The 12,538-nt window shown below is 40.5% G+C and overlaps 1 protein-coding gene across 4 annotated transcripts in view; it reads right to left on the bottom strand.

The window, feature by feature from the left end:
• Positions 1 to 12,538, bottom strand: part of FBXL13 (F-box and leucine rich repeat protein 13) — a 205,949-nt gene that overhangs the window by 192,149 nt on the left and 1,262 nt on the right. For all 4 annotated transcript variants that reach the window (XM_015538250.2, XM_042964988.1, XM_042964976.1 and 1 more), the window contains exon 2: positions 45 to 148. In XM_015538250.2, the coding sequence (XP_015393736.2) occupies positions 45 to 148 (104 nt within the window). The remainder of the gene's footprint in view (positions 1 to 44; positions 149 to 12,538) is intronic.

Below are 12,538 nucleotides of genomic sequence, written 5' to 3'. Positions count from 1 at the left end.
TCAGAATAAAATATCTCCCTACCATAAAGCAAAACAATACTCACCAGAGAAGACTTTCGAGACCATTTTCCATTATAGTAATGATCATTTTCTGTAAATATTTCAGCGGATCCTCAGGACATGTAGTAAGTAGGCCACATAACAGAGCCTAGGGAAAATGAAACAGAATCACTCTTTCTGCATGTGCATGTTCTTTTTTTTTTTTTTTTAACATTTATTTATTTTGAAAGACGGAGACAGAGCACTAGTGGGGGAGGGGCAGAGAGGAGTGGGGGAGACACAGAATCTAAACCAAGCTCCGGGCTCTGAGCCATCAGCACAGAGCTGGATGTGGGGCTCGAACCAACAAACTGTGAGACCATGACCTAAGTCAAAATTGGACACTTAATCAACTGAGCCCCCCAGGTACCCCTGGATGTGCGTGTTCTTACTAAGCAACAAATAGGTTTCTCTCCTACAATTACAGAATCAAATAAAGTGATAGGTTTTTTTTTAAATATATTTTTATTTATTTTTGAGAAAGAGAGCAAGAGGTGGGAAGGGGCAGAGAGAGAAGGGGATAGAGGACCAAAGCAGACTCTTTTCTACCAGTAGAGAGCCAGATGTGAGGGTCAAACTCACAAACCATGAGATCATGACCTGAGCTGAAGTGAAATGCTCAACCAACTGAGCCACCTAGGCACCCCAATGTGACAGTTTTTTAAATAAGCGTACCTTATAGACACTCCTTTATTTATCCAGTGTTCATATTTTGTTAAAGTCTAACAAATGAAGTTTCACCTTTACTACTTAAAAAAAAATCCATTGTAAATGACACAATGGAGTTGCTGCTCAGTGTTTTACATTCGATGGGCGGTATTTTGGAGTCAAATTGAAGACACAGTTGTGATATTTTGATCAGTGGTGTCTACCCCTTTTTAGTATGAAGTCCTCCTTTTTAACGTCAAAAATCTCCTCAGACCCAACCACAAAAGTTATTGAGAAAATCCACCCTCAAAATCTATTACAAATTCAAAGAGTCTTTTTAAAAAATTTGTATTTTATCATTCACAACATCTACAGAACATATATTTGAAAAATTATAGCTTATGGGGCCCCTGGCTGGTTCATTTGGAAGAGCATGTGACTCTTGATCTTGGCGTTGTGAGTTTAAGCCCCACGTTGGGTGTAGAGATTACTTAAATAAATAAAACTTAAGAAAGAAAGAAAGAAAGAAAGAAAGAAAAGAAAGAAAGAAAGAAAGAAAGAAAGAAAGAAAGAAAGAGAGAAAGAGAGAGAGAGAGAGAGAGAGAAAGAAAGAAAGAAAGAAAGAAAGAAAGAAAGAAAGAAAGAAAGAAAAAGAAGAAAGAAAGCAAGCTTGTAGCAACAAGCCTGTAGCATCCAAACAAATGGCTTACTGGATCTGGATATTTAAAGTACATATATGAGGGGCGCCTGTGTGGCTCAGTCGGTTAAGCGTCCGACTTCGGCTCAGGTCATGATCTTGGGTTTGTGGGTTTGAACCCATGTCGGGTTCTGTGCTGACAGCTCAGAGCCCGCAGCCTGCTTCGGATTCTGTGTCTCCCTTTCTCTCTGCACCTCCCGCACTCGCATTCTGTCTCTCTCTCTCTCTCTCTCCAAAATAAATAAACATTAAAAAAAAAAAAATTAAAGTACGTATATGAACTCAGAAAGCTGTTGCCATCTTACTTTCCGCATTGAGTTTTCCCAAAATGGAGAATATTTCTCCATTTGAGGCAGAGAAAACAGTTTACAGCACACATCCCACAGAAACCACCTGGAATCCTCCTTAGACATTTCTCTTTGCCATTTTGGTTCACTGCCTGCAGGCAGGGTCTAGTGTGCATGGGGCAGGACTGGGGGTGGAGGTGGAGAGGCCGTTCTTTTACAGAGGGCCTATTCTCACTGGCTTTTTTCCTGCTCACTCACTTGTGAACAAAGTAATTTCACCCACTGGGTCATGCAGGGATCTTCCCACCTCCATGGACCAAGTGTCAGCAGATCCAGGCCTGGAAGTCCTGCCTTAGTCTCTTAGCAGTTCTCATAGTGTTCTTCCAGAAGGAAGAAATTGGATAATTTCCCCTGACTGGACCCTGCACAACATAGTTCTCCCTTTGCAATTAGCTCCATGTCCCCCTTTTAGTGTGCAGGCTGCAGGCTGAGAACCCAGCCCTCAAGACTACGGCAAAGTGGTTAGACCTACATGTCTCTCCTTCTCCAGCTCTGCCTCCTGACCGAGCCCCACCCCAGATGTTCACAGTGAGCACTTAGCCATCTGCTGACTGACTTCTTTCTCCCCTAGACCTACAGAATATAATTGCACAGGAGGTCAGTGATTCTCACCACAGTTGCAAGATGGATATGAATAGCATTCTGTTACCCAAGGCCGGAAGTCTTCTATTACGTGGAAGCCAGACTTCAGACAGCTCCCTGAATAGTCCCATGAAAGGCCCATCTGCTTTCTGGCACTGCTGTGCCTGAGTCCCCAGAGTGCTGAGTTTCTCCATTCCCCACTTACCACATCCTGCATTCCATTCTGGCACCCTGAGGATATCTGCATTGGAATCACCTGGGGAGTGAATTGGTCTCTGAAGATGGGGCCTGGGAAGCTGCATTTTGATGAGCTCCCCAGGTGATTCCTCTACACACTGAAGTCTGAGGATTGGTGCCTTGAGGTGATTTTTAAGAAAGTTGGGATCTGATTAATGAATACAAGAAATTACTTCTTTATATTTCTAAGTTCCACAGATTAGGAAACTACTTCTCCTGAAAAGTTATCTTGTAGAAGTCAAATCAAGTTGAGAGGAAAAGTCTCTGGAATGATAATAAAGGCATATGGAACTAGCATAGTTCAAATGTTCACTTTTTGCACAAGATATCTCATTGTTCAGTTTCCCACTGGGAAAATAAAATAGGCTAAGGCTTTATATATTAATGTTTAAACAGCATATAGCTATCTGCCAATAAGAAAACATAATTAGTGAATCACTAGCTTTTTTTCCGCCCAATGAAAATAAAAATTGCAAAACCATTAGTTTTGCAGAGGCAAAATTATGCAAAATTCCCACAAGATGAATGTTTGGCTGTCAAAAACACATTAATTATTATTAATTAGCAATTATTATTGCTAGGTTTCTAAGTAAAAACTTACACAATCAAGGACAAAAAACACCATGACTTAAAAAGATCTAAATTGGCTTTCTGAAGCTTGTATTTTCACAAAATAATTGTGCAATCTTCCACTTGCTTTTGGCTCTGTCTAACTCAGTCCCCAGTCTTTCTCAAATATTCTGAAAGATGTATGGGGACTGATGACAAACATGGGTTTATCCAGGACCATTGTTTCTACTCCTTTCAACTACCATCCATCTTTCCAGGAGCAAGATAATGCAGTGCTTGGGTTCCACTAGCTGTAAATTCTGGATCTGCAATCTCCCAGTGGGGAAGCTCTGACAATTACTTCTCTGTTCTTATTTCCTTCCCTATACATATCATAAAGGTACACATATCATAGGTCTATCATGAGAATTAAATGAGCTAATACATGAAAAGTATTTTGAATAGTTTCTAGTATAAAATAAACACTCCATAGATGATTATGGTAACAAGCCATTCACTGATAATCATCACCTCCTGTAGAGCCAAATACTTGACCAAAGAGAAAAGAAATTCAAAACTATTCCCTTGTACCATTCAGAGGCCAGTGTGATGACAGAGAGATTGACTTTATACCAAGCCTGATGGAAGAGATTAGAACAAATACATTTGGGGGAAAGGATTAGGAGAGAGAACTTGATAGAACAATAGTTTAAATATAAATAGCAAAGTAGTAATTATCTATGAGACACTTAGATACTCAAGGGAGCAAGACTTATTTGACTTTCCAGATACTGCAGATAAATATAGTAAAATATACTAAGGGCCTAAGTAGCAATGCAAAAATCAATTGCTTCCCCAGTACAGAGATAAAGTGATTACAAAAGCCTTGTGAGGCCCTGGGCAGTGGGAGAAACTTCCAGGTAGCAAGTACTGAGCAGATGGTTTGCAAATAGGGTCTTTCTCTTGGCAAGAGCAACACCTCAGGGGCAGAGACCAGTTTGGCTGGAGTAAAGGGTTCTGATGAGAGAGAAGCAGACATAGCCAGAATTTTATACTGGGACCTGGGACAGGGTCTTCCTCTCTCCTCTAGACTTCTCTAGGCCATTCAGAAGCAAACCCCAGCAAGACCAGTCACATGGCCAAATGTCGCAGACAGCCAAACATCAGAGAGTCACAGTTCATTTTGCTTCCCAAAATCCCACTAGAGTTGACCTTGACTTTTAGAGGTTATGTTCTTATTTCTGGATTTCACAGATGAGGCAAAGTAGGGCCAGGTGGTACATAAAGTGAGAAGGTTTTTAAACTACAAACACAGGGCTCCTCCCGTGCCCATAGCATTGCACTCCAGAACTCGAGGGGTTTTTTCACGTTAACTATCTGGAAATATTTATTTATTTATTCATTCATTCATTCATTCATTCATTTATTATTTGGTTGTTCCCTTATTCATTTTTTTTTATTATTTTAAAGAGAGAGAGTGCATGCTGAGAACACGTTCAGGGAAGGGAGGGGGAGAGAAAAGAGAGAGAGAGAGAGAAAGAATCTTAAGCAGGCTCCACACCCAGCACATAGCCCCACATGGGGCTCCATCCCAGGACCCTGGGATCATAACCTGAGCCGAAATCAAGAGTCAGACCCTTAAACTGACTGAGCCACCCATGCTCCCCTTGAAATATTTTATTTTTATGCAAACTAGAAAGACATTCTTCTTTTAAATTAATGGTAGAAAAATCAACATATAGTTTTCACCTTATTTGTTTTAGATGAGATTGCTTTTATTTTTATTTATTTATTTATTTTTAATTTTTCATTTAATTTTTAGAGAAAGAGAGAGAGAGCATGTATGTGCATGAGTGGGGAAAGGGCAGAGGGAGAGGGGGAGAGAGAGAAAGAGAGAGAGAGAGAGAGAGAGAGAGAGAGAGAGAGAGAGAGAATCTTAAGCAGACACCATGTCCAGTGGGGACCCCCACATGGGGCTTGATCCCACGACCCTGGGATCATGACCTGAGCCAAAATCTAGAGACTGACATTCAACCAACTGAGTCACTCAGGCATCCCAAGATGAGACTGCTTTTAAAAATGCAATGTCAGGGGCGCCTGGGTGACTCAGTCGGTTGAGCGTCGGACTTTGGCTCAGGTCACAATCTCGCAGTTTGTGGGTCTGAGCCCCACATCAGGCTCTCTGCTGTCAGCGCAGAGCCCGCTTCAAATCTGTCTCCCTCTCTCTCTGCCCATCCCCCATTCTCTCTCTCTCTCTAAAATAAACATTAAAAAATAAAAAAATTAAAAAAAATAAAAATGCAATGTCAGAATCACACAGTTACAGAAACCCCTTTTCTTAGGAATAAGGTTTAAGTCTCTGTTCAAAGTCGCTTCTAGCTCCCTCCCCTTGCAAACAAGCTCCAAGTGACATCTCACAAATTCTTGCCATCCCATTATGGTAGAAATGGAGTTGGCATGCTATTGTGTCATTGGAGGGGAACTCTTAATCAGTTTCTACAGAAGTTACTAAGTTAACAATTTGAGAACAAAAGAGTTTCTGTGTCTTCTTGACATTTAAATAGAAGGTGTCAATTTTTTATTTTAGAAACTCTATAACTCAAAGTATACTGAAGATTATTTAAAAGGGTCAGCTGGCTTCAGCCATTCAGGAGGAACATCAGCGAGAGAAGATGTCCCTCAACACTAGAACCTGAGGGGTTTTAAGGCAGGTGGGACATGTGAGGAGACCCAGTCTCCGTGAGGTGAGAGCAAGACAATGGATTCTGATACCTGCTGGTGGTCACCAGCTGTTTAATCCCTAAATAAGTAAACTGTTACTGGAGAAATAATCATTGTATACTTTTTGGTTATTTAAGTGTTCCACAAATTTGCCTCTGGAACTGCATCTGTGAGTTGGCTGACTGGGCTAAGGGAACGCAGCAAACAACTGCCCTCAAAAGATACGTCTATCCCCAAGGTCCAGTAAAAGGAGTTAATAGATCAGTTCCTTCTCTCCTGCATTGGCTGGCGGTCTCTTGCTCCATATTCAATAATTACTGATTCTTGCATCTCTAGTAAATATTTGCAGCAATTAGTTCTTAAAAAAAATCCCCAGGGGCGCCTGGGTGGCTCAGTCAGTTGAGCATCCGACTCCAGCTCAGGTCATGATCTCACAGTTCGTGAGTTCCAGCCCCGCATCAGGCTCTGTGCTGACAGCTTAGAGCCTGGAGCCTGCTTTGAGTTCTGTGTCTCCCTCTCTCTCTGCTCCTCCCCTGTTCACACTCTGTCTCTATCTCTCAAAAATAAATAAACTCAAAAAAAAAAAAAAAATCCCCGGTAACAGAATCTATGTAATTTAGAAATAAATGCAATATTTTCAAAATACAAATTGGAAGCTATCATGAAAGAAATATAAAGCATAAAAGATGAATAAAAATCATAAAAATAAAAAAAAACGCTTATTTCTAAAAATAGAAAACTTTGCAAAAAAAATTTTGATTTGTAACTTAAATACGCCCTCTGCTGGGAATATCTAGTTTTGCAAACTAAATGTTAAACCGAAATCTGAGCTAACAATTTGCAGAGCACTTTTCTGCTCTCAGAGACAATTGCTATGTACAGCTGTTTACTAATTTGGTAGACACTATACCCATAGTATCTCACCCATCCTGGGACCATGCTGACTTCTGCCTAGAAAATTGAAGAAGAAATGGATTTCTAAATATTATTGACAATGTTGGGGCCACTGGGTGGCTCAGTCAGTTGAGTATCCGATTTCGGCTCACGTCATGACCTCACGGTCTGTGGGTTCGAGCCCCGCATCAGGTTCTGTACTGACAGCTCAGAACCTGTGTTCTGGTTCTGTGTCTCCCTCCCTTTCTTTCCTTCCCCGCTTGTGCTCTCTCTCTCTCGCTCTCTCAAAAATAATAAGGCTTCATTGTGTATTGCTATCTTAATACCTTTTAAAATACAAATGTCTTTTGTAAGGAATATTTCCAAGGAAGGAGATTCCAACAGTAGTGGGATGAAGTATTTCAGAATTCTAAGAACTATCTCAGAGAGAGAATCTAGTGAGTGAGAAATCAGAAGACAATACTCAGTTTTCCCACAATTCTATCTAGGTGCAGGCTCTGAGTGTCCACATGCAGATGTTTTTTAAAAACGTGGAATTTCTAAAATATATTTTTCCTGAATTAAAAATAGTATGTAGCGAGTAAATCTCTTATTGCACAGATTTCCAAGTATTTGATCAATTAGTTCATTTACTTCAAACCTAAAATTAAAGTTTACAAAGTACTTGACTCCATGGTCTAAAAAAACAAAACCCACAGCCATTCTGTATCTCGATGTTTGTACCTCTTGCACAAACAATACATGTAGGTTTGCATGGAAGCCATATTAGATACTGGTTGCCCATGAGGGAAAGAAAAGACACATGAGAACATGAACCATGAAGGAAGAGATCATTTTTCTGACAGAACTATGGTGATTGGTCACAGTGATTTCAAATACATTTTTTTTTTAGTCAGAAAAAAAAAATCTTAAAAAACAAACAAAACAACCTCATGGGAATCCCAAAATATATCCAGATAAAAGCAGAGCTGCTCTTTGATGTTGTAGGGTGAGTGTATAAGGGGAAGAAGACGAGCTCTCTTCTTCCCGATGCCCTTTCTCCAGCTATACAGCGTTCCTTGTAGGAGTCGTTAGAACCCTGGGATTCTGCTAACAGAAAACAAAACCAAACCTTTGGAAATCTGTCAGTATGCAATTAGGCACACACAGGGCTATCTGGAAACCGAACCTGAGGAAGAGGGTTTTATGACAGTGCTAGCTGGGACAGAGACTGGCCCATCTAGGAAATGGGGTGTCCAGGAGACCTCATGTACGTGGCCAGAGGCAAAAGGGCGCTCAATCCAGGGAGACCAGACGCAGGTCTGCAACAGGCCAACCAGCTGTACCTGGGATGAGAAACCAGCACTTCCCAGTAATAAACACTTTTATGCTCCCTGTGTTTTCTTTATTGCTTTCTAGTTTATTTGCTAATAGTATGGGAAAGCAAAAAAGGGGGCATTTTTACTACAGTTAGACCAGCATTTCAGTTAATATATGAACATTTTTTTCTGACTATAAAAATAACATGTGATCTATGCAATTTGGAAAATTCAGAGAAAATACAAAGAAGAAAATACAACTCAACCATCATCCTGCCAACCAGAAATAACCTCTAAGAAAAATTTTAGTTTCTTTCCTCAGTGCATATATTTTTAACAAATTAAATTTTAAAATGATAATTGTACAAATTAAAATCAGGATTATATATTGTTGTATATTCTTTTTTTTTTTTTTTTTGTATATCTTTTTTTTTCCTTGGCTGGTCATTATGTTGTGAACATTTTTCCATGTCTCCCCAAAATTCTCAAACCATCATGTACTGAGGTTGGTTGATAATCTATTGCAAAAAATAGTACCGGGGTGCCTGGGTGGCTCTGTTGGTTAAATGTCTGACTTCGGCTCAGGTCATGATCTCACGATCTGTGAGTTTGAGCCTTGCATCAGGTTCTGTGCTGACAGCTCAGAGCCTGGAGCCTGGTTCAGATTCTATGTCTCTCTCTCTCTCTCAAAAATAAAGATTAAAAAAATTTTTTTAAAAGAAGAAGAAAAAAAGTAGTACCATAAATGTTTAATAATTTCTAAATGGTTGGCCATTTGGGTTATTTCTAACTTTTCCCCAGTATTAAAAATTATAGGATATAATATTAATTTTTATTAATAATGATGAAATGTACATATCTTCATCTCTATTTTTTCAGGATAGATTTCTAGAAGAATATAGAATCAGAAGGTGCATCTTGAAGCTCTTCATACATATCTCAAAATTGCTTTCTAAAAACGTCTTATCAATTTACACTCTTATTAACAGCCAATGTGAGTGTCCATTTTACCTTGCCAACACAGAGAATAATAAAATTTTTGATTTGACAGGTGGAAAACAGTAATTCATTTCATCTACATTTTGTTTTTGTCAGTGGGGTTAATTTTCTTACATTTACTAGCCACTATGGGCTAATTGTGTTCCCTCAAAATTCATGTCTTCGTTGTGATGATATTTGGAGATGGGGCCTTTGGGTGGTAATTAGGGTTAGATAAGGTTGTGAGAGTTGGGTCCTCATGATGGGATTAGCACTGTTATAAAAAGAGACACCAGACAACTTGCTCTCTGTCTCTGCCATGTGAAGACACAGTGAGAAGACAGCCACCTGCAAGCCATGATGAAGGCCATCACCAGAACCTCACCATGCTGGCACACTGGTCTCAGACTTTCAGCCTCCAAAACTGTGAGAAAACAAAGTTCTGTGGTTTAAGCCACCCAGTGTAATGGTACTTTGTTATGGCAGCCCAAGCAGACAAAGACACTAGCCATCTTTGATTTTGCATACACTTTACTTGTCCTTTATTGGGACAGACTTCATTTAGATAGGATTAGGGAGGCAGATATATCAGTGTCCAAAGAGAGAACCCCAAAGGAATGATAAATTCAGAAAGACAGAAGCAAGGCCACTTGTTGAATCTCCATTCATGTCCCCCAGTCTCCCCTAGAGAACTTCTCAGCTACAGGTATAGAGCGTTTTGTGATTTAAAACAAATAAGTCATTTCAACAGTTAGTCCATGACCTAGTCTCCTAGTCCATTAGGGCTTCTGTAATACAACACCATAGATTGGGTGACTTACAAACAACAGAAATTTATTTCTAGAGGCTGGGAAGTCCAAGATCAAAGTACAAGAAGATCCTGTGCCTGGTGAGAGCTGATTCCTGGTTCATAGACGGCCATCTTCTCATAGTGCCCTCACATCATAGGTGGGCAAGGGATTTCTGTGGGGCATCTGTTATAAGGGAACTGATCCCACTCATGAGGGCTCTGCCTCGTGACTTAATCACTGACAAAGTCCCCACCTCCAAATACTATCACATGGAACATTAGGTTTCAACAGATGAATTTGGGGAGACCCAACATTCAGTTGATAGAATGCTCTCATCACTTCTTTCATTTTCACAATAAAATCTAATTATGGTGATTCTTGAAGATTTGAACCTAGACATCAATTTCCTTTGGTGTATGTGAGAATAGCTGTCCTATGTGTGACCCCACTGATCGTTGTAAGTCACCAAGCTGACTGGCCATTATAGCCCCTCTACCCTCACTGTGCCACTCAGACTCTCCCTGAAGTTCCAGAAGCTTTGTGCTCTTGAAAAGAACAAACTTACTTAGAGACACAGTGATCACTTCTGGGTCAGGGGTAATTTTCCTTGATTTATTAAATATGTAAATACATTCTAGACCTGCATTGTCCAATATAGTAGCTACTATTTACACATGGCTACTGAGTACTTCAGACATGGTGGTCCAAATTGAGATGGGACATAAGTGTAAAATACACATCCAATTCTAAGACATAATGTGATTTCACATTGAGTCCATGTTGAAATGATAATATTCTGGACAGATTGTTTTTCTAAAATATATTAAAATTAACTTCACCGGGGCTAGCTCAGTCAGCTGAGGGTCTGACTTCAGCGCAGGTCAGGATCCCACAGTTTGTGGGTCGAGCCCTGCATCAGGCTCTCTGCTGTCAGGGCGGAGCTTGCTTCAGATCCTCTGTCCCAGCTCTCTCTGCACCTCTTCCACTCACAATCTCTCTCAAAAATAAATAAGCATTAACAATTTTTTAAATTAACTTCACCTATTTATTTTTATTTCTTTAATGTATGTATTTATAGGACACCCAAATAGACAAATGCACAGAGAATGCAGGAGAAAAGTTTGGGCTAGAAACAGCTTCAAATTCACAGCTGCAAGTGGCTAAAGCCATTGAGGTATTTTCTACTGACACATGGTAGATGCCCAGCAAATATTTGCTGATGGAATGATCTAATGTACCCTCCTTAGCTTACCACACTTACCATCCCCTAAGAAAAAAAGGCTGGCTGGTGTCAAGAGCCTAATCTGTTGCTCAAAAAAAATAAGTTACCTAATGAACTTGAATTGAACATACCTGGTTCTCTTTAGAAACATTTGCTCTTAGAACTGAGCCACCATACTGTGCGGGCGTCCAAGCAGCTCATGAAGAGGCCCATATGGAGAAACCAAGCCTCCCGGCTCACAGACATAGCTGAACTCCCAGCCAACACCCAGCACCAGCTGGCCAGGCATGTGAGCAAACCATCTTAAAAGTGGATCTTAGAGGACATGCTTCTAGGTTGACTTGGGACCTTGCTGGCAGGGGATGACTTCTTATCTACTGCCTTGATAACTTCAAGGGCCATCATTGTCTCATGTCCCACAGCAATAATGGCTTGGAGGCAGGTAATCAGAGAAAGTCTCTATGCCCATGGGCTTGCTCTCTCACACACACACACACACACACACACACACATTCCAAAGCTTGTAGAAGATGGGTTTTGGAAAATAGCCAGTCCTGGCAAATTGGATTAGATGAATAGCTGTGCAGGAATATAAGGCACAATGAGATTTATCCTGATAGTCTCCTGGGGTTAGTGGGTTAACCAAGTTAAGGTGGGAGTGTGAGCCCCCAGAAAACTGCTCTCTTGCGCCTATTGGTAACATGGTAGCAGAAGTGAGTGAAGGACTCCTGAGAGTCATGAGAATGTCACCTTAGGCCAAGGGCACTTCTGAGGGCCTCTTTCTTCTGGGAGCAAAGCAACCTGGTAGGCTGGTGAGCAAAGGATGCTTTTACTCAAAGGAGGAGCCAGGGATTACTCTGGCAGCTTCTGAGTGTTATGGCAAGTGGAGAGCAAGATGAGGAGAGGCTATCACTTCCCTGATGTTCCCTGACCCTCAACTCAAGTCCACTTCTGCTACCTACTCCACAGCCAACCTGGACTGAGTCATCACTCTGCCCTAAATCTTAAATACAAATATTCCACTTCCTGATCCCTACCTCCTACTTTTCCAGTTCCCTCACTCAATTACTCCCTTTACACCTCTTCACTCCTTAGGAACCTTCACTTTCTGCCCATAGATCAATCTCACATCCTACTCTCATTTCCCACCCAGTTCCTTGGCCCATCAGGCACTCTGAAAAGCTTAGTTCCTTTGCCACTGCCCTTCCATACTATATGCCTGGCAAACACCTATCCTGGTTGAAATCAACTCTTATTTCTGTATCTACATGTGGTTTACTGACTGCTGCTTAAGAAAAATCACACAATGGGGAAGATGAGTACCATGCTCTCCAGATATTTTAAATATAATTGAAGTAAAACATGAATCAAACTCATCAGAAAAAAACTAAAACAATACAGATCTATATAGAACAAAAAATTAGGGTTCTCTCCTAAAACAAACATTTGCTGTCAATAGTGTTGCAATATGTTCTATGCATGCGTTATTGTTTTAACTGTAGATAGATATGGACACATAAATATATGAGTAGAGT

Source organism: Panthera tigris, chromosome A2 (assembly GCF_018350195.1).
Source record: "Panthera tigris isolate Pti1 chromosome A2, P.tigris_Pti1_mat1.1, whole genome shotgun sequence".
Lineage (NCBI taxonomy): Eukaryota > Metazoa > Chordata > Mammalia > Carnivora > Felidae > Panthera > Panthera tigris.
This window is presented reverse-complemented; position numbering and strand designations above follow the sequence as displayed.